At 42.7% G+C, this 22,891-nt stretch overlaps 1 protein-coding gene across 1 annotated transcript in view; it reads left to right on the top strand.

The window, feature by feature from the left end:
• The window catches only part of COL5A2 (collagen type V alpha 2 chain), a 187,401-nt gene that overhangs the window by 105,676 nt on the left and 58,834 nt on the right, over positions 1 to 22,891 (top strand). Inside the window, exons 8-17 of the mRNA XM_081855923.1 lie at positions 3,746 to 3,823; positions 8,337 to 8,381; positions 9,477 to 9,530; positions 9,822 to 9,875; positions 13,054 to 13,107; positions 15,734 to 15,787; positions 16,441 to 16,494; positions 17,471 to 17,515; positions 19,332 to 19,385; positions 19,821 to 19,865. Of these exons, the coding sequence (XP_081712049.1) occupies positions 3,746 to 3,823; positions 8,337 to 8,381; positions 9,477 to 9,530; positions 9,822 to 9,875; positions 13,054 to 13,107; positions 15,734 to 15,787; positions 16,441 to 16,494; positions 17,471 to 17,515; positions 19,332 to 19,385; positions 19,821 to 19,865 (537 nt within the window). The remainder of the gene's footprint in view (positions 1 to 3,745; positions 3,824 to 8,336; positions 8,382 to 9,476; positions 9,531 to 9,821; positions 9,876 to 13,053; positions 13,108 to 15,733; positions 15,788 to 16,440; positions 16,495 to 17,470; positions 17,516 to 19,331; positions 19,386 to 19,820; positions 19,866 to 22,891) is intronic.

Below are 22,891 nucleotides of genomic sequence, written 5' to 3'. Positions count from 1 at the left end.
AACAAACGAAATCCTAGGCAACTTGTCAGATTTGATGGTTGAGGAAAACACCCCTGAGGTAATACGTGAGGCAAGAATCTATACAGAGATCTGTGGAAACGCAGGGCTATCTTAGGTGAACTTTCCTTTGATTTTTTTTTAAAAAAACAATTTCAACAAAACAAATTATCAATCAAAATAACCAATTACATTTTTTACCCATTTTATTCCCCCCATCCCTCCCTCTCCCCCCCACCAAAGACTTCCCTCAGCTCCCCTCTCTGATTTGTTTGCACATATTATTCTCTGCATATTAAAAGTTGTACATATCATTACCTTATCTGTCATATAAATTTGTGGGTGTTTATTCAAAACCTGCCAATTGATTGGTTGCTGCTGCTGGCGATTGGGGAGCTGATAGGTGGTTTCTGCGACGCAAGCCCGAGTTTTTAATAATAATAATAATAATAATAATAATAATAATAATAATAATTTATTATTTATACCCCGCCCATCTGGCTGGGCTTCCCCAGCCACTCTGGGCGGCTTCCATAGAAACCAAAAATACACTAAAATATCACACATTAAAAACTTCCCTGAACAGGGCTGCCTTAAGATGTCTTCTGAATGTCAAGTAGTTGTTTATCGCTTTGACATCTGATGGGAGGGCGTTCCACAGGGCGGGCGCCACTACTGAGAAGGCCCTCTGCCTGGTTCCCTGTAGCTTTGCTTCTCACAATGAGGGAACCACCAGAAGGCCCTCGGCGCTGGACCTCAGCATCCGGGCAGAACGATGGGGGTGGAGACGCTCCTTCAGGTATACTGAACCGAGGCCGTTTAGGGCTTTAAAGGTCAACACCAGCACTTTGAATTGTGCTCGGAAACGTACTGGGAGCCAATGTAGGTCTTTCAAGACCGGTGTTATGTGGTCTCGGCGGCCGCCCCCAGTCACCAGCCTAGCTGCCGCATTCTGAATTAATTGCAGTTTCCGGGTCACCTTCAAAGGTAGCCCCACGTAGAGCGCATTGCAGTAGTCCAAGCGGGAGATAAGCAGAGCATGCACCACTCTGGCGAGACAGTCCGCAGGCAGGTAGGGTCTCAGCCTACGTACCAGATGGAGCTGGTAAACAGCTGCCCTGGATACAGATTTGACCTGTGCCTCCATGGACAGCTGTGAGTCCAAAATGACTCCCAGGCTGCGCACCTGGTCCTTCAGGGGCACAGTTACCCCATTCGGGATCAGGGAATCCTCCACACCTGCCCGCCTCCTGTCCCCCCAAAACAGTACTTCTGTCTGTCAGGATTCAACCTCAAGCAGCGATTGGCCGCTTGATTGTTGGGGGGGCGGGGCGGGGAGATGCCAAAAATCGCTCACTCGTTGGAATGAAGTGTGAGCCTGAGATTATAAGCGGTAATTGTAAGCCACACGAGCGGTTGTGGGCTCCGTTCTGGAGGGTGAGTGATTTTTGGCATTCCCCCCAACAAGCAAGCAGCCAATCGCTGCTTACAATCTTGGGCTCACGCCAAAAAACCATTCGTGCGTCCCCCCTTAGCACTACCCGTGTATAAGACAAGCCTAAATTTTGAACCTCATTTTTGGGTCAAAAAAGCTAGTCTTATACACAGAAAAATACGGTACTTCAGAAAATTACCATTTCTGAGACAAAAATGCTAGTTTCCTTATATGTCTGGAGATTTATTTATTTTTGGTCTGGCATCCATTATGCCATCTATTCTGCTTAAAAAGAGTGATGTGTTTTGCTCATAGGTGAAACCTCATGAGCATGGTGTCAATCAGAAAATCCAGATTGACAGCAGCTTTGTAGTGCCAGAGTGTGAGGGTAACAAACAGTGATTTACAGCGCAATCCTTTACACTTCTACTCAGAAGTAAGTCCCACTGAGCTCAGTAGGGCTTACTCCTTGGTAAGTGTGTACGGGATGGCAGCCTTAAATATTTACATACATTGATATTTACCCCAGCCTCTTGTGACGTGCAGAAAGTTTAATCAGTGCTGGTTTAATTATAAATTATTCCTTTTTAATTAAGTTTGAAATTATTCTTGATCATGGCGTGTGTGACATCCTTGAGAGGGAACAGGGCTATCATTCTCATGGGCTTGGGAGATAACACGGTACGTTGTTTAAAAATAAGCAGAGCCTGGGATAATTCAATTCATGCTCATTTTTCAAACTCTTGACTCCCAGAGCTCAACGTGAGGATAAGGCATTTTCCTTTTAATTAAACTTGGCATACCTTTGGAAACAAATGAAATGCAGGTGATGGCAGAATGAATTTTGAAGGCAAATGATTAATGGACTTTGGAATTGATAAGCTTAAGGAAAACCTGAATTTTACAAAGCTGAGGCTGCTGTCCAGAGGTCTGTAAGACTCAAGGAATAATAGAATCAAAGAACCGTAGAGTTGTAGGGTCATCTAATCCAACCCCGTGTGGTGCAGGAAAATGCAGTTGTCCAATATTTGCAGAATTTGCAGGAATATTTGCAGAATTTGCAGGAATATGCAGCTGTCCAATACAGGGATCGAATTTGTAACGTTGGTGTTATCAGCACCTTGCTCTAACCAATTGAGCTACTCAGTCTTCAGTACAATTTGAAGCAATGCAGCCTTCCCCTTCCTCGGTGTTGTTAGACTCCAGATCTAACCAGCATGGCCGTGAGGAGATTTCACCCCTCCCATATGCAAGAATCTCCTGACGAGTCTGTTGATTCTCCAGAGAGGAGGAGCAGTGTTCTGCTTTCTACTTATTCAGCTCCAGCACCAAGTCAGTCAGTCAGTGTGTGGGGGAGAGAGAGAGAGAGAGAGAGAGATTGAGTGTTAGAGATTGTGTGTAGAGATAAGGTTGCTGCTAAGAGCAGCTGCAGACACTCAGTGCAGCATTCATTTATGCTTAGACCTATTTAGCTCTGTATATAGTTTTGTATTGTAGTTATAGAATAAAAGAAGATATTCTACAGAGCTGCTCTCCGAGTCGTTTATACACTGCTAGACTCTGCTATACTCTGCTGTGCGACGACTGTATTGTGGAAGTGAATCCGATGCTCACAACTCTAAGCTGTGAGTCCACAGCACTTTGACCTGTTCCTGTGCAGAAGGTGGTCTCTGGAAGTGCTACCCAGCTCGCCTAGCCCAGTTGGGGCTGAAGTGCATGAGTCCAGTTGGTGACACTGGCTCAAGGGCGATGCTGACAGGCCGATGGTCAGGGATGATGGGAGCTGGAATCCAACACCATCTGGGGACCACCTGGTTGGGGAAGCCTGGTGATAAATGATACAGGAATCACAGTATGCTGAGTTCAACATTCAGTTGTGAGGATTGGGGGGCAGGGTGGGGGCAGAAGCCCCGGTCCGAATCTCAGCTTGAAAATACCAGAGGCAAAAAAACAACAACCTAGCAAACAGTTCACTCCTAATGACTGTAAGATTTGCAGTGAAATCCTAGACATGCTTAATCAGAAATAAGTTCTACTGAGTTAAATGGAACTTAAAGCCTTGTAAGTGTGCAGGGATGGGTTTCTCGAGTACCTCGCTTTACTTTTATGGTTGCAAATTGTTTTAAATTGTTTTTAATGTTGTGACCGACCACGGAGTGAAGGGTGGGTTATAAATAAATTGTTGTGGTTGTTTTTATTATCACCATTCATACCTGCACACATACCCCTGACCTTGCAAAACAACAACAACACACCACCCACATCTTTTAGGATTTACCTTAAGGTTAATGGTTATCCTTCTTATGATTGCAGCCATTTACATCTCAGATGGCAGGACTGGATGAAAAGTCTGGGCTTGCTGGCCAAATGGGGTTCATGCCCGGAGCAGTGGTAAGAATATTTTATTTATCTGTATATTTGTTGGCTACAGGATTTCTATTGCGCCTTTCCATTTTCAAAGCGAAGCAGCTGAGCTAGCCAACAAGAAGAATTTTTAAAACAACAGCCATCCAGCAAGACAACGTAGGATACAATGGATGATATCCAACTAAATTATACAGTGGTACCTTGGGTCTCGAACTTAACCCATTCTGTGAGTCCATTCGACTCCTGAAACCATTTGAAAACCAAGGCGCGGCTTCTGATTGGCTGCAAGAGCTTCCTGCACTCAAGTGGAAGCCGCGTCGGATGTTTGGCTTCCGAAAAACGTTTGCAAACTGGAACACTTTATTTCCAGGTTTGTGGCATTTGGGAGCCGATTTGTTTGACAACTAAGCCGTTCAAGAACCAAGGCACCACTGTACTCAGATTATACTCATTGAAATCAATGAATTCCCTCTTTTCTTATTCCGATGAGGTTTGCTATTACTACTCATTATACATCTGGGTCCTACACCTCTGCCTGCTTTTGTTGCTGTCGAGTCTTCTGCTGCATTTTTAATTACTAGAATAAATGTGTTATTTATGGGTCAAAGTTCAAAGCTCTGTGTCCCCAGCCAAGCTTTTGACTGGCGCTTCTTGAACAGCAGCTCCGCAAGGCGCATGGCATCTACTTTTGAAAGGGGATGCAATTTGTACTGTGTGAGATGTTTTTATGGGCACGCGTGTGTGTTTTGACACCCAGAATGGCTTCATTGAATGGCGTACAAGCATTTGTAAAACCAGAAAATGTTAAATATCTGCTTAGATTACTAAGACCTAAATACTGGAAAACAACTAAAGCTCTGTCTACAGAGGAGTGGTATCAGAAAATATGTGGTTTGTTCAGATCCTGAACTGGAGGAGCTGTTTATAAGGTCCTAGAAAGCTAAACTCCCTCATGTAGATGTTCATGAACAAGCTTTAGACTTATATATTTTTTCTTTTTCTCCCTCCATTTAGTGTATTTCAAATTAAAGACCTTTATGAGACAAATTAGGAGTTATTAGTGGTTAGTGGTCTAAAAGCTTGGAATCCTATTTATCTGGGAATAAGCCCCATTGAACTAAATTGAGCTTTCTTGTGAGTAGGTAAAAGGTAAAGTAGCCATGGATAGGATCACCCTGTTAATTAGTGTGCTATTTTTTCTGTGTGTATTTTATATAGATAGATCTTTGTCATTTTATATCACATCTGTTATAAATAATTTCAAAAATAGGTTGAACACTCTAATCTCTTATTTTTTCTCTTCTTAATGCCATTTGTCAATATGTTACTTACAGGTAACATTTCTGACCATTTTTACTGAGGTGGTAACTTGTGACATACAGCAGTGTTCCTCTATACCAATAAATATATAATCTTTCAAAATCAATCCACATAGAAAACTAGAATACCGATTCACAGAAGATTGGTGTAAATTTACAGACTATTTGAAAAGTAATTGTGATGACCAGATTACATTTGTAGGTTTGCAAGAAGTTTTGTGAGGTGAATAATTTGAATTATTGCATAATTGGATAAAAAGGAAGATGTTAGTTAAGATAATTAAAGGCAATATGAATTTAAGAAATGCAGAAGAAATGATAAAAATGGGGGGTCATCAGAGGTGCTGATGGAAGTCCAAAAAGATTGTATAAGATGTGAAATTTTGTGGTATGTATGACAATTAATATGCTCAAAAATTAATAAAAAATATTATATAAAAAAAGAAAAATAGAATACCACCAAGAAAGCTATGTTAGCATATTTCTCTTTTACATGCTTATTTATAGGGATGCTTGAGGATTTTGTTTTGTCCATATTTTAAAGCAAATTGATCTGATTTCTACTTCTTGAAGTAGAACACTCTTATTCGTGGTTTTTGGAACTTTTCTGAATTTTGCAATGCAGTTCTCAGCCATTTGGAGAAGGGCCATAGCTCAATGGTAGAGTACTTGCTTTGTATGCAAAAGGTCCCATGTTCTATCCCTTGCATCTCTAAGTATAATAATATAATAATCAATAATAAATTATTATTTATACCCCGTCCATCTGGCTGGGCCTCCCCAGCCACTCTGGGTGGTCTCCAACAAAGATTGTTGTTGTTTAGTCATTAAGTCGTGTCTGACTCTTCGTGACCCCATGCACCAGAGCACACCAGACACTCCTGTCTTTCACTGCCTCCCGCAGTTTGGTCAAACTCATGCTGGTAGCTTCAAGAACACTGTCCAACCATCTCGTCCTCTGTCGTCCCCTTCTCCTTGTGCCCTCCATCTTTCCCAACATCAGGGTCTTTTCCAGGGAGTCTTCTCTTCTCATGAGGTGGCCAAAGTATTGGAGCCTCAGCTTCACGATCTGTCCTTCCAGTGAGCACTCAGGGCTGATTTCCTTCAGAATGGATAGGTTTGATCTTCTTGCAGTCCATGGGACTCTCAAGAGTCTCATCCAGCACCATAATTCAAAAGCATCAATTATTTGGCGATCAGCCTTCTTTATGGTCCAGCTCTCACTTCCATACATCACTACTGGGAAAACCATAGCTTTAACCATACGGACCTTTGTTGGCAAGGTGATGTCTCTGCTTTTTAAGATGCTGTCTAGGTTTGTCATTGCTTTTCTCCCAAGAAGCAGGCGTCTTTTAATTTCATGGCTGCTAAAATACATTAAAACATCAGTCATTAAAAACTTCCCTAAACAGGGCTGTCTTCAGATGTCTTCCAAACATCAGATATTTGACATCTATGGGAGGGTGTTTCTCTTTGACATCTGATAGAAAGGCAGCACTACCTGGTTCCCTGTAGCTTGGCTTCTCGTAGCGAGGGAACCGCCAGAAGGCCCTTGGAGCTGGATCTCAATGTCTGGGCAGAACGATGGGGGTGGAGATGCTCCTTCAGGTATACAGGACCGAGGCCGTTTAGGGCTTTTAAGGTCAACACCAACACTTTGAATTTTGCTCAGAAATGTACTGGGAGCCAATGTAGGTCTTTCACGACTGGTGCTATGTGGTCTTGGTGTTATGTAGGACTAGGAACTCTGGTAAAATGATGCCCATCAGTGTTGTCCATACAGAGCTAGATAGATTAGTGATCTGACTTAATATAAACTAGCTCCCTATGTTTCAGCTAAGGAAAAGTACTAAAATGTGCATAAAATGCATTATTTTAGGTCAAAATGGTTTCAAAATGCATGTTTTAGGTTGTGGCTGGAAATGTGCCTTTCAGCACAAAAAGTGCATATTTTGTACAACAACCATATTTGCAGATTCATGTGAAAATAATGTTGAACAGATTAATGAAGGAGCATAAGTGAAAACTTACATGGCTCAGAAAAAGACTGATCAGTCCATCCCTAGTTTTCCATATACTGGGATTTTTTGGTTTGGAGTAGGGTTGCCACATTTGGTTTGGGAAAATAAAGGACAGGACGGGGATGGGGATGGGGACGGGCGGGGGGGAGGCAACTGCATATCCATATATATATATATATATATATATATATATATATATATATATAGGTGTTTCAAAAAGTTACAAGAATAAAAAAGAAAGAAAAAGAAAAACAGAAAATACAAAATACAAAAAAATAAAAACAATCAAAAACAAATCCATCTTTCCATATCTTATCTATCGTTTGCTTGTTTCCTTGACCTCCTCGCACCTCCCTTTTTTGTATTCTAGTTCATTAGTTGTTTCAGCAAATCCTTTCCTTCTTTGTTTTTATCTTACTAATTTATCTTAATATATTGTAACTTTACATTCTGACCTGTTAACAATCCATTTTTACTTAATCCTTTATAACATTACTGCTAAAACCACATAGCTTCATTCCAGCATCCATCTAACATTCCTTAATTTTACAATGTTTCTGTAGATAGACTTTAAATTTCTTCCAGTCTTCTTCTACTGACTCTTCTCCCTGGTCATATCCTTCAAGTGACTGGGAAATCCCATTTTTTATTGTGAGAGCACGTCAGCCATTTTGGTTACCATGATCTCATGCAATTTCATGATGCAATTTCCCACTGGAAAAGCAGTTTTTCAGGGCTGTGGTTTTACACCGTGCCCCCAAACACACATTTGTGATAAAACATTTTTTTTGGGGGGGGGGAGTACGGTGTGAAATGGTGCATGATCATGACAACCACAATGGCAACCATGTTCTCATGACAAAAAAATAAAAAAGGCAAGATGGCATCTGGCAAGATGGTGTCCCGAATTTTGACTTCAAAGTATTTGAGGGGATGAGAAAGAGAGAGAGATAATGAATTAGCAAAATGGAAATACGGGACAAACTATTATACAGGATGGCTGGCAACCCTAGTATTGAGGAACATTCAGTCATGTAAGCTATCACTTTTAGTACTACAGATCAAGCCCAGGTTTATCAGTTTATCTTTTATGACACAGAGCACATATAGCAGGATGTTTTGCATGTCATACTGTAAAGCATTTGATTCCTTTCTTTTAAGACCATATGTTTAACAAAGGTTTGTTTTCTCCCACAGGGTCCCGTCGGTCCACGTGGGCCTCAAGGTCTGCAGGGACAACCTGTAAGTGGTTTGATAATAAAAGTATAATTGGTAGCATTTGGGGGAAATAATAGACAATGGTTTATCATTTGCATTAGTGTGTTACAGTCAACTTTAGGAATGTGTTATCTCCCACTCCCAATGAACTGTCTGGAAATTGAATTTCTTTCTTTCTTTCTTTCTTTCTTTCTTTCTTTCTTTCTTTCTTTCTTTCTTTCTTTCTTTCTTTCAACTGCTGCTTAGCATTGCATCTGAACTCTTAACTTCTGTTAACTATGGTTAGTTGAAGCAAGGAATTTCCTAACATATTATGAATTTGGCTTGTTTTGGTAAACCTTTGCTAAGATTAGCCACTGTTTGTCCATGTTTGTAAACAACAACAACAAACATTTTATTATTTATATGCCACTAATCTGACTGCCACTCTGGGCAGCTCTCAACAATGTATTAGAAACACAATGGAACATCGAACATTTCAAACTTCCCTATATAGGCACTTAATATCAAGCTGTAGTTAAATTAAAAAAAAGAAGAAATGAAAGCTTCCAACCTGAGGGGAGAATGTGTGAGCTCAAGACTTACTGTGGCTTTCTCCTTTAATAAAGAACAGCGATTCTTTGACCGCTATTGTGTCAACAATATTGTGTCAAAGAACAGTGGTTCTTTGACAGCTATTGTGTAAACAAGAAGACTTTTAGGGACATTGCAGCCCCCAATAATTTAATCAAAGTTAATGGAAAGGGATGTCTTCAGTAGAACCGCTTTGCCTAATCCCTGCTCCATTACTGCCCAAGTTTTATCAGTGACATCTTTTGGATAATGATAAAAGTATTGGCTGCTAGTTTTATCATTACTGGAAACGATTCTTGTTGTCATGTACAGTTATTTGCTGCTGTGCTCATATTGCTACCTCTCCCTTCAAGAAGCTGAGAGTTCCACAGCTTCTCCAAGCAGTCACCTGTCAAGAAGTTGATCACCCCGATCTCTGTTTATAAGCATTATAAAAACTTATATGAGTTGGAAATAGATTGATAGACAATGCAAGATATTTCGCACCATGTCTTTCTTTGTCTAATAGATTTTTCCAATTCCTAATGTATATTTTCTCTGCTTTAGGGTGCTCCAGGCCCCTCTGGCCCTCCAGGTGAACATGGAGATCCTGGGCCAATGGTAAGTTCAATGATGCTTCTACCTACCTAAATTTTAAGGGGGCAGGGAGAGAAAAGTGTGCTGCAATGAAATGAGGTGTTGTAAGTTCTGGTGGTGGCACCACTTATGTGGTGGTTATGTGAACCAAATTTGGGGAAACATTTCCTCTCAAGACAGTAAAGCTTTGCTTATTGTTTAAGTTTTCCAGTTATTCTGATTTTATGAGGGAGCAATCTATTCCTCATGCCACCCTACCCCACCCCCGGAATTGTTTAATTTGTTAATTTAAGAGTGCATCTTTTGCCTTGCTAGGGACCAGCTGGTGTTCGTGGTCCAGAAGGCCCTCCAGGGAAACCAGGCGAAGACGTAAGTTTCAAAATGCTCCCCTTTCAGATTTGCCAATGGTATGCTAATGGCAGCATTATGACATCATGTGTAATCTACTGTACTCCCAAAAACTGGCTTTAGAGAGTGAGGAACTCCACAGAGCAGCTTTTGAGTGGCATGGGTGCTACAGAAGAGGGAATTTGTGATTCCTCCATGCACACAGATTACTGGTAGATGACTAGGAAAATCTGAAACTTGCCATTTTTAATTTCTCCAAACTTGTACAGTGGTACCTCGGTTTTCGAATGTAATCCGTTCCGGAAGACCATTTGACTTCTGAAACATTTGAAAACCAAGGTGCAAAGGGCAGCCTGCAATTTCAATGGAGAAAATTGGAAAAAAAACCCACAACCTCAGCAGAAGCCATTCAACTTCTGAAAAGTGTTTGAGAACCGAAGCAATTACTTCTGGGTTTTTGGAATTCAAAAACCGAATTGTTCAGCTTCCAAGATGCTTGAAAACTGAGGTACCACTGTATCATCAACCTGTGGGCAACACTTGCTATTTACAAAGTGACCTTTGCATACATATGGACTAGAAACTTATCTTTTATTTTTCATTGTAAGCTGGATTCCTTCAATATTGATACGCAGAATGCTAAACGTGGTTTTATGCTCAGTTATATTAAAAGGCTCCTGCCAACCTAGCAGCTTGAAAGCATGTCAAAGTGCAAGTAGATAAATAGGTATCGCTCTGGCGGGAAGGTAAATGGCGTTTCCGTGTGCTGCTCTGGTTTGCCAAAAGTGGCTTAGTCATGCTGGCCACATGACCCGGAAGCTGTACGCCTGCTCTCTCGGCCAATAAAGCGAGATGAGCGCCGCAACCCCAGAGTCGGTCACGACTGGACCTAATGGTCAGGGGTCCCTTTACCTATATTAAAGGGGGACATCATCATAGATGACTTTTTGCTAGCAGAAAGCACTTCCACTTGCACGATGTATGGCTCCCAATTTGTGCTGATGCCCCCTACCTGCTGACACCCCCTTGCTGGTCCCCAGAGTTTGAAAACCCTCCTCAGTAGAAGGCATGGCTCAGGGGCTGCTATAAATAGATGGGGTTGATAAAACTGGGCGTATGAGTGCAGAGTCACTGTTGTTACAGCCCGCTATGGAGACTCAGTTTCAAGACCATTTTAATTGCATTTTCCAACCATCCCTTACCATCACCATTACATAGGGCAACAGCTTGCATTAATCTCCCCGAACATAGATTCCAACAGAGATTTGGTTCCATTCTGCAGGTGAGTGGGGCAATCCGCCTCTCAATCATATGACATAATTATGACACCACATGATTGGCAGGTGGATTGCCCCACTCACACTGGGTCCTCAAGCACCTTACAGCCAGCTGGCTGCTGGGCACTTAGGAACTGGTGCAAAGGGTGGTGCCAACCTTATGCTCAATGATTCGGGAAGCACCAAGCACAGGGCTGCCATTTCCTCCCTTCTCTCCACCCCAGGGGTGGTCCTTGGTAATATGCTGCCCTGTGCAAGGCCATTTGCAGTGCTGGCTTAAGCTGGGCTTTGGGAAGGAGGCGTGAGGCTCTGGCAGGGCCCTAGAGCCCTTCCTCCTCCTTCCCAAAGCCCGGTAAGCATTTGCCCAGCTTTGGGAAGGAGGCAGGAAGAAGAAGAAAAAAAGTGTTTGGATTTGATATCCCGCTTTATCACTACCCAAAGAAGTCTCAAAGTGGCTAACACTCTCTTTTCCCTTCCTCCCCCACAACAAACACTCTGTGAGGTGAGTGGGGCTGAGAGACTTCAGAGAAGTGTGACTGGCCCAAGGTCACCCAGCAGCTCCATGTGGAGGAGCGGAGACGCGAACCCGGTTCACCAGATTACAAGTCCACTGCTGTTAACCACTACACCACACTGGCTCTCAGGAGGATACTAGGATCCTGCCAGAGTCCTCATGCCTCCTTCCTGAAGCTGAACAAGTACTTAATGGGCTCTAAGATGCCACCCTCCTTGATTGCATGCCCAGTGCGACCACACGGCTTGCAGTGCCCGAAATCTGCCCTTCCCAAAAGTTGGGTGAAGGAAGAGAAAGAAGCCTGTATTTTGCATGCTCAAGGAAGAACTCGCTCTTGCAGCCAATGTGTGCAAAAAACCCAGGATTCTTTCTTTCTGTCCCCCTGCTCCAACTGATTGGCAGGTAGGTGTGGTTTGGGCAAAATGGCATTACAGCCAAAACTGGATCCCCTTGGCAGACTAAGACTGACCTGCACATGGGAGGTTCGCCACACCTGTAATAAAGGTTTCTATCTAGCTGCAAGCAGAAACTTGAGAGACACCTTCCGTTTGCAGCATGACAGACTGAAAGGACTGTAGAAGTGCTCAGTTTAAACAGGTCAATGAGAGTTTTCCCCTTGAAATGCTAATCATAGTGCAGAGAAAGGTGTTTTTAACCCAGGCCGGGGAGGGAAGGCTAATGACAATCCCTACCTCCTCAGCACCTGTTGTTGGTTTAAAAAACCAAACCAAATCCACTTCATGACTGCTAATCAGTTCACTACTAATATTTCTTTAGGCCCCTTGAGTGGCATAAGAAAGTGCTAATGAGGTGATTGTTATGTGTCTTCTGTTTATCTTGTCACCCAAAAAGTTGTGTTACGTTAAGCTGACATGCATATATTGGTCAGCAAAAAAGAAAACTTGAAAAATGTTTTGGGGGAAAAAAGGAAGAAATATTCAGATATAGATATTTAACAATGTCACATTGAATTACAGTGGTGCCCCGCAAGACGAACACCTCGCAAGACGGAAAACCCGCTAGACGAAAGGGTTTTCCATTTTGGAGGCGCTTCGCAAAACGAATTTCCCTATGGGCTTGCTTCACAAGACGAAATGTCTTGCGAGTTCCTGTGGGTTTTCCCCCCTTCCCCCCCTTTTCCTAAGCTGCTAAGCCGCTTATCAGCTGATCCACTAAAAGCCGCTAAACCGCTAATAGTGCTAATCCGCTAAGCTGTCAATGGGCTTGCCTCGCAAGACGAAAAAACCGCTATACGAAGAGCCTCACGGAACGGATTAATTTCGTCTTGCAAGGCACCACTGTATATAAACTCCCTTGTTCGCATATATAGATGATTTGTATGTGTGAACGTTACTGATGGATTGCAAAATAAATCTGAACATTTTTTTTATCTGTTTGCTCTTCTTAGGGTGAAGCTGGCAGATCAGGACAACCTGGAGAAGTTGGATTCCCAGGATCTCCAGTATGTTCATGAGCATTTATTCATATAAAGTCCTGGTGCCTAAACTCCCAGGATATAGTAGACTCCTAGTAGACTTACACTATGTTTTGTTTTGCTTGACATATAAGCTTAGCAAAACCCTACACACCACGTTACATTATGGGAAACACTGATGATTCCAAACATATTTTTGAGTTACCATGGAAATTATATATGAAAAGCCTTGCTGGCAATTGTATACTAAGCCTTCCTAAATCAACACTCAACCAGATATACTGTATTTTTTGCTCTATAAGACGCACCAGACCACAAGACGCACCTAGTTTTTGGAGGAGGAAAACAAGAAAAAAAATATTCTGAATCTCAGAAGCCAGAACAGCAAGAGGGATCGCTGTGCAGTGCTATTCTGGCTTCTGGGATAGCTGCGCAGCCTGCATTCGCTCCATAAGATGCACACACACATTTCCCCTTACTTTTTAGGAGGAAAAAAGTGAGTCTTATAGAGCAAAAAATACGGTATATATTTACACACACACACACAATGTCTCTGATATCAATCAGAAATCAACTTAGAGAGTAGGTCTACCTTCTTAACAACATTGCACTTGAATGTCTAAAGCCAGCCTTTGTGGAAAAAAGCTTAACTTGATGTGTGTTCAAGAATAAAACAGTGGATGACCATCTATTCAGGATTCACTGTGAGGGTGTGAAATTCCACACACTCTAGATGGCGCTGTTGAGCTACATCGTAATATAGAAGTTCATTTAAATAAATGAAGATATGCCATAAAACCATAAATAAAGGAAACAACAACCATATGTTTATTATCAGTAAAAGCATATCAAAAGAAATGCATTTTTAGATCTGTGATCATTTAATGAATAATTAAAAAAATTGTTCAGTAGATGACACAAGAAGCTAGATGGAAGAAGCATGGAGGGGCATCTTCGCTTCTTCAGTGGTGTCTTTTTTGGTGCAAATTAGCTGACTCAGGACAGAGGTTTAACAGCTGTCATGTAAAAGAAAAAAATTGCTTTTGGGCCTGTAGTCCTCAAAATGATTTCCCACTAGATTTGTTTAATTAAAGAATAGTCATATCTCTCTTTCATTTTGGTAATGAAAAGTCTACCTCTCTTGTGTAAAATAATTCAGTAAGCATTCTAGCTGTTTTGCTTCCATGCATGTAAAAGGACTCTGTACCCCAGCGGCAGCTAGAGCAAATAGGACACAGCCCCAGTAACCTTGGTTTGCCCTCAAAAAGCCCCCACCTATCAGTCTTATTCCTTCCAACTAGTTCAGGGGGTGGCCCTGCCTGAATCTCCATGGCCTCATTTTCTTACAATTCAGTAGGAAGGAGGAGGATGCCAAAACTATTGATTTGCAGTAGATTGGCAAAGGTTTCATGACGCCCAATTGTTTAACAACCACAAAATGACTTCCCTCACCTAAATTAGGCTGCTAAAGCGAAGAGAGCTAACCAGGTGCGCTTTTGTGTCAAAGGACTGTGAGTTCAGCTTAGTTTTGCTACTGAAAACAAACACCTAGGCTCACTGTATGCTCAGAGGCACTCTGTTCTTGAATTCTAATTCCTATGTCTTTTGCATCTGGTGATGGTTGGTGGGTTTTGCTGAAAAGCCCAGTAGTTCTCGGAAGAGCCTGAAGTCTGCTCACCCCTTCCCTACATCAGGCTTGCATGTTGTCTGAACGTAGATGTGTAGACTATTGCCTAGGAGGCCAGGGTTCAAATCCCCGCTAAGCCCACCCACTGTCTCTCAACCTAACCCACCTCACATATTCATTGTGAGGATAAATGGGATACATCTTTTGGGCCAAATCTCCATGGTGGAACACATCCTTTGCATGTAGAATGGTCCTAAGTAGCGCTGGGCAAAACTGCTGTCAAGAAACCCTAGCGAGCTGCTAACCAATCAGAGCAAACAATACTGAGCTACATGGACCAATGGTCTGACTTAGTATATGTGGGATGTGAAACACAGGAGCAGTCAATTACAACATTCCTAGAGTGTACATGTTTAGACATGGGGAGGGATGTTTGTCCAGCCAGCAGGTAAACTTCCTGTTTCCCTCTGGGCTGGGACAGACTTCCTCCACATGTGACTAGAGGTGGGTGTGGCCTCACCTGTGCAGGTAATGATAAAAGCACAGGGCAGGGGCAGCCATCTCTCTCTGCCATCTTCATCTTCGAACAAGCAACATCTCTCCTGAGTGAAAGATGCCCTCTTGGCTCCCAGCCAAGAGAGGAGAAAGGGACTATCTTCTTATAAGATAGAATCCAAATGTATATTACTTTATTAAGCTGTCTGCCTTCTGGGATCTGATTGTGAACAGAATGTGAGTAAACTCTTTTTATACTTTTGTAAAGGACTGTGTTGTGTCTTCTATTTTAAGAGGGAACAAAGAGGAAATTACCAGAGTAATTATTATAGAGGTTCTAGCGAACCTGAGCACACGCTGCCGTTGCAAACTTAAAATAAAGGGGAATGTTTTACTCTGCTGATATTGGGAACTTGTTAACACAAGTTGGATAAGGATATAATCACACAATATATCCTCTCCTGCATCCCTGAACATTCCCACAGTATATACACCACCTATGTAACTATGAGTTGTTTCTCTTTGTTTCAGGGTGCTCGCGGTTTTCCTGGTGCTCCTGGCCTTCCAGGTTTAAAGGGCCATAGGGTAAGTGTGACCACGTCTGCTTTCCTGGTCAATTTTAGTATCAGGGACTGGCTGGAAGAGGAAGAGTGGTGGGAGCAGCCCACCCAAGAGCCTGCCAGGGAGAAGACAGAAGATGACGACTTCGATCCCCGATCCTGGTGGTGGGACACTGAAGAGCAGGGACGAGCTGGGAGGTTCTAGAAGCAAGGGGTTTGAGAGATCAAGGGGGGGGGGGTTCAGAAGAAGTAGGCCCTTCCAGGATAGTTGCCTTTGCTACCCAACAGCAGGACAGTCCCAGTCCTGCTGGCCCTTCTCCCCATCTGACACTCTGCTCAAGGAGAGTGCTGCACATGGCTGAGCAATGGACCAGACAGGCCCAAAGCAGAAGCCCATCCCATCACCGTAGCCTTTGTCTGCTTAGGAGGAATCCAGAGTAAAAGGCTGTAGGGAGAAGGGCAGAGCTGGTGGTCAGTTTCAGCAATGTCTCAGCTGGATTAAGGCAAACCAGAGGACTCTACCGTGTTGTTATTTTCTGTTGAATAAAGCTAACGGCGTTCCATGCCTCCTGTGTCTCCCTGCCCTGTGGTCAACCAGGCACATAATGTGTGTGCGAGTGTGATGAACTATTCTTCTTTGAGTATTAAAAATTAAATATTCTTGTATATATGTCATAGGGACATAAAGGACTCGAAGGCCCGAAGGGTGAAATGGGAGCCACTGGATCTAAGGTAATGGCTTATTTTTGGTTTTACAGGGAAATGGCTTGATTCTGTTGTCAGGAATTTGAAATGATCAAATCTCATGCATAGGATAACTAGGGGCAGGATTTTGATTAATGAGCCTCATTAGAGGAAGCCAGGTTGCATTTGGTGGCAGCGGAAGCTTCTTGCAATGGTTCCCTTACCTCAGCACCATAATGCATAGAGCAGCTGTGTGAATTGCTCCACCCTGTGACACATTTCCATGCCACCTACAAACAGAGCTGGCCGTAGTTCTGAAGCTCTTCAGCTATTGGGGGGCAATTCAGAGTATAAACTGCTCTACCTATGTTTCATGGGGCCCAAATGGAGTGGCATCAAGTGGCTTTCCTCTGGCGATTGTGAAGTGTAGGCCATCCTTAATCGTTGGTTTACCGTTTCCCCTTGAAATTACACACCTGAAGAAAAACAAAGCAAAATATAGTGTAAGTTATAGTTCTCTGATGTAATGAGTTACCCATTACTTCTTTATCAGTACCAGAAGACTCTCCTCGACTCATGAGGGAGGTTTTCTTTAGCATCTTCCAGTGGGTAGATCTGGCCCAAATCTCCAAAAAAGGCTTCCAGCCCAGGGATTCTGAAACTAAATGCCTCATTTGGACCCATCTGTTGCAGAATCCACTTTTGTAGCTTTATGGTACTTGGAATGCAAATTGCTTTCTTCATTTGTTCCCGTTGTTAGGGGGACAGCTGCATGGGACAGTGGTTTTCCTCTCAACAGTAGAGGTTTAAGGGACAAAGCAAATGCATGCTTCAGAGAAGCAAAATTATGATTCTGGGTGTTTAAAGATGAGTATGCTTCTGGTAGTATATAAACCAAGGTCTACCCATAAGTAACAGTGCTGCATTTATGCATAACATAGTACAAAATGGTATGATGAGGTTATTATCCGAGGCAATTTAAATATTCCCAACTTTTGCATATGTGTTTTCTGTGAATTTATAGGGGGAACTTGGTCCATCGGGTCAGATGGGTCCACCAGGCCCTATGGTGAGTGCCATTTGTATTATTTATGGTTTCTGTTTCTCCTGCCACCCTGAATGCTTTACTGTTGCAATATTGTGGCAAGCATGGATCCGGTCCATGTGCTGAAGAAATAACGTTAATTACTTTGATCAATCTTCTCTAATGTTGTTTGACTCTGCAGTTCTTATGCATGTTTACTAAAATGAGTTCAATCTCTCTCTCCCTTTAGTAAATATGTTTAGGAGTGATGTCTTAATGTCCTCAATTGTGGGGAGAATTGTGTGTCAGCTGAACACACTGGGGATAGGTTGGGTGGGACTGGGTCTCCTTGTCCCATTCCCTTCCATGGATAAAAATTCAGAGCTATTATCATTCTCTGTTGTGCACTTAGCATCACAGTAACATCTGGAGGACCAGAGTTTCCCCAACTGTATTTATGTCAGGGACCATGTTGAGGAGGGCTGCACTGAGGAGAAATGGTGGGAGCCTCCCCCTGCTCCTGATCTGGATCCTGAATCTTCCCCAGGAGCAGGAGGACAGTATAGATCTGGAACAGTGGTTTGCAGAGGGACATAGTTCAGAAGACAGAAGCTGGGAAATACTGGATGGAGAACAGCTAGGAGAAGAAACACTGGGGGAGAGAGAGTTAACAGATTCACTGTCTCTGGAAAGCATTCCTCTGCTCTCCCCAAGGTCAAGAAGAGCTCAGAAAGTGGCAGAAAAGAAAGCACACAAAGCACAGAGAGTACAAGCTCAGATTACAAGACACAGGAGTGACATAGATTAATAGGGACGTAAGGGAGTGGGAACCTTAATTGGGAGCACCGCCATTTTAGGAGATGGGTTCTTTGTTCTCTCGCTGTGATTATTAAAGTTTCTAACTGGTAAGAAGACTCCTTTTCTTTAGTTCTGCTTATCTGTTGCCACGGGGGGGGGGGGGGGAGGAAGCTGATTCCCTGAAGCCTGACAATTTACATTACTCAGCAAAACTTGCTCATACCAGTAACTCTTATTCAAGCATGTAAGCACACCCAGACTGATATTTCTAGCCATGATGCCTGAAGCCAAAAGAAAGGGAAGTTATCTTAGTGAGTAAATATTATCACTTTCAGCCTGATAAAGTGGCTACCAGGTGGAGGTGAAGAAAACCTCTAGCAGTCAGAGGGTAGGACAATAAGGTGTGGAAAATCTTAGCAGAATACCATTTCAGATCAAAGCCACTTCAGATCTTAGGCATGAAGGCTGCAAGCCTAACCACGTCTACTCAGAAGCAAATCCTATTGAATTCACTGGGGCTTACTCCAAGGAAAATGCGGTTAGGATTGTAGGCTTCAATATCTTTGGGGAGTGATTATTCTCTTCCTTACTTAAACAGGGGAGGGATGCAACAACCCTTTTTGTATGTCTACCTGAACTTAGAGGTTCGTTTTCATTATTGTAGTCATTAATAAACCCATTATTATAGCTAGGTGAACAGGATTGTCTTGCCTGACCTTGGAAACCTAATATACCCTGCCTAGGAATGGATCTGTAATGTTACCTGCTAGATACTGTACTCTTTATCACTCTTATGGCTTTCTGTTGTTTAATATTTTAATGCTGTTTCTGTTGTTGTGCCTTAAAACCTTAAGCAGATAAAACACATGAAGTAATAAAATAGAATAAAACAGACAGCACGTGATCCAGAAAAAAAGTATATCACATAGGTTGTTTCACCTGCGACGACTGTTGTAGAACATGATTGCACACTGTTTGCGGTGAAGTTGTAAATAGAAGGTGATCTCCGCTTAACTTTGGCTCGCTAGAATGTTTTTTTCACTCCCTCTTTTGCTGGTTGCAGGGTCCTCGAGGAATGGCAGGAGAACGAGGACGAATTGGACCACAGGGAGTTCCAGTAAGTAGTTATTTGTAATGGAATAACCCCAACAGATCCCAACGGGGTGCTCTTCAGTGAGGTCCGATGAGTCCCAGCTCCTCAAGGTGTGTGTGTGTGGGGGGGGGGGTCAGCCCTGTCCCATAGAGTTGGCACCTATAGTCCTGGTGGTGACCACAATATATTGGTTTGGCTGAATAGTGGACTCCCATAAGTGAAAAAAATAAAGTGGTGTGTGTGTGTGTGTGTGTGTGTGTGTGTGTGTGACAGAGAGAGAGAGAGAGAGAGAGAGAGAGAGAGAGAGAAGGTTATATTGGAATTGCCCCCACTTTTATTTCCTCCTATTGCCCTATACCTGCTGTTATGGCCTTTGTCTTTGAGCCACCATCATATTCCTCTTAGGTTTCTCCCAAGCTTTCCTAACCTTCATTTTTCTTGTTTTTGTTTTCTACTTAGGGGGCTCGTGGTTCTCATGGCATGCCAGGGAAGCCGGGGCCAATGGTAAGCAGCAACTCTTGTCCATCTTTCTTTGCCCCCCACTCCACCCAAGTTGTTTTCAATCTGGTCCCATTTCATTCAAACGAGAAAAGAACATGACTCATTTGGATCACACCACTGTTCACTGTCAACCTATTTCACAATGTGTTCTGGAAAATAAGCTTCCAGCTAAGGCCTGAGCGTTACAGACAGCAGCTGTTTTTTGATGTGCCTTGACATGAGTCTAAAGGCCCATAGGATGGGGAATGATGTAGGGTCAGGGAGACCTGCACTTGCCCCTGCCTCTCCAGAACTGTTCTCCTGCCTGCTTCTTATCAGGCAATGCCACATCAGGGCACATGACCACATGTGCTTTCTTGTTCAGTAGAAGGACATTATCTTTACTTGGTGCTTGGCTTGTGCCCCACTTGCTACCAGGTTTGATCACCAGGGGTTAAGGTCCATGATTCTGATTCAGTTTCCAGATAGAAGACCAAAAAATATTTATCATTCATTCTAATACAATCTGATTTGCTAAAAATGGAGCCTACCCGTAGTTTAACAAAGGGCTCATCATAGAAGTGGCAAGCAATTATTGCATGTCAAGGCCCCAAGCTCCCCCATTTGTTGAATAATAAAACACATGGGCACAGTATTTTAGGTTAATGGGTGAATTAAGCCCACGACTTTATTGGTTACAGAATGTGAGTGGTATTGGCTTAGGCAATGGAATTGAATTGACTATATCTGACTCCTGCCCACCATGCAGGAAGTCCAGTAAGGGTCAACCACCAGTAGGGGCAGCCCTGTTGATGTATATCAACTGAGAGCTCCCCCAGGGTCCCTGATGGGGTCATGGTGCGGGGGCATTTCTATGCCCCTGCTGTGCTTGGATAGAGCCTGTGGCCAGTATGCAACACCTCCCTGCTGGCAAGCGGAGCGGCCTTCTTGTCAACGCATAGATTCAAGATGGTCTGTCCAATTTGTTTCCAGTCGAAAATGGCTAGATCCAATTCTGATAATAGTGTTGCAGCAGATAACTGGGAGTGCTGCTGTACTTTTAAAGCACATTTGAAGTACTGCCCCTCCCCCAAAGAATTCTGGGCCCTGTAGTTTACCTCTCACAGAGTTACATTTCCCAGCAACCCTTAACAAACTACAGTGCCCAGAATCCTTTGCGGTGTGTATGTGTGGTTGTGCTTTAAAGGCATAGTGTATACACAGTCTGAGTTTTGACAAGTACATGTTATATTTTAGCCAGCCTTTTGCGGCTACTGAACCTGCTCAGTTTCCATTGGGTTGTTTCAGGGTTTTCTCTCTTCGGTGTTTATTTTTGTGCTTCCACAAACCTTGGGCTCCCCCCAACCCTGCTGATGTCTTCCTCATCTGTATGTAAGGGCTGACATTTGGAGAACTGGGTTCACTGTTTATCTATATGAATGTTGAGCTGTTGTAGTGATGCTTTAAGAAAATTCAGTACAAGGCTTCATGGCAAATGATGCTCTCATCATGAATTAATTTCTGGAACAAATCATACTTCTTACTGAGATTGCCAGGAGAAGCATCCTTTATAACAAGGCATTATTTTACAGTGTGTGAGTGCCTCTTGTTCTTCCAGAAGGTGCCAAGCCAGCAAAAAGGAAAGGAAAGGAAATCACTGGGGAGCAGTGAACATTTTGAAGTGGTGGTAAATGTTTATGGCTGCTGTGTGCTGCTACCCAGAGCTTGTCTAGACAATCTATCTCTTCAGCATAGCCAAAGAAACAAAAAGCACTACAAAAGCCCTTAGAAGTTTTTCCTCTATATATCAAGCCAGAAAATATTGGTTAATTCTGTGGAAGAACATGACAGAGAAATATCCAAGTCTCCCTAAGAGGATGGAAAATAACTTTTCTGCAAGAATAGCAACCATAGACACTGCTATTGTCTCAGTATATTACTTTCTGGGTGGACTGTACTAAAATTAGGAGTGCTGGAGAGCAGTTCACACATGCAGGGGTGACGCTTGATACTGCTGATGAATATGAAAATGGATTTAATTCTAAACTTTGGAGATGTGAAGTCCTATGACATTTGATCCATGATGGTTCATTCTGCAGAACATCATGCTTTTTGCTGTTGTTTTATTTTGATGGAATGATTCCATGTGCCTTATAGACCTTGAACATGAAACTTGGCTCACCTTCCCAACAAAGCTGAGCATTTTATCATTTTCTTTTGAGTTTTATACTAACATTTATCTGTTGCAAAATTCACCATGGCTCAGCCCGCAATGCTCGTTTCAGCCAAGTATTTCTGGATCACAGTAAACCAGATTCTCCCAATATCGGATTGCATATTTATGGAACAAGCTTTCAGCTTTGAAGATTTGACAGATCGAATACCAATCCCAGGACTGACCTGTGCTTAATTTTCTCAACATGTGAAGCTACGACAATAAGACTCTGTTAGAACATGATGGCAAAGGTGTAAGAAAAAATGACTCACACAGTGTCCCAGGCTGCTGGTGTCTATACAAGGAGTGTGGGCTCTCATCCATTACATATACAGTGTCAACACACCCAAGGCAGCAGCTGCTTAGGCCAAAGATCCCTGGTTTACTAATGCTGCATGCATAGCAGCTGAGGGCCTAATTCCAATCGGACACCAGCTGCAAAAAATGGCTGTAACATTCCCTCCACACACTCACTCACATTTTGTTTCGTTGGCATCCAACTCAATGGAGAGCTCTGATGACTAAAAAAACTTCCTCACTTCATTGAAATTTTTTGTTTGCTGTTAATAAAGGTGTTGCCCTATTTAGATTTTTATATTTTGCCTGGCGTAGACATATTTAATGTCAATATGTCTCCCATTCATAATTCATTTTCTCCACAGAAAGTGAATATTCATTGAACTGAATTCTGAAAAGGACTCGCCTAGTACTTTCAGTGTAGAGACATCACCTTGCCAACAAAGGTCCGTATATTAAAAGCTATGGTTTCCCCAGTAGTGATGTATGGAAGTGAAAGCTGGACCATAAAGAAGGCTGATTGCCGAAGAATTGATGC

This window comes from Podarcis erhardii (genome assembly GCF_964252035.2).
Source record: "Podarcis erhardii genome assembly, chromosome: 1".
NCBI lineage: Eukaryota > Metazoa > Chordata > Lepidosauria > Squamata > Lacertidae > Podarcis > Podarcis erhardii.
The sequence above is the reverse complement of the archived record's forward strand: the minus strand, read 5'-3'. Positions and strand labels throughout refer to the sequence as shown.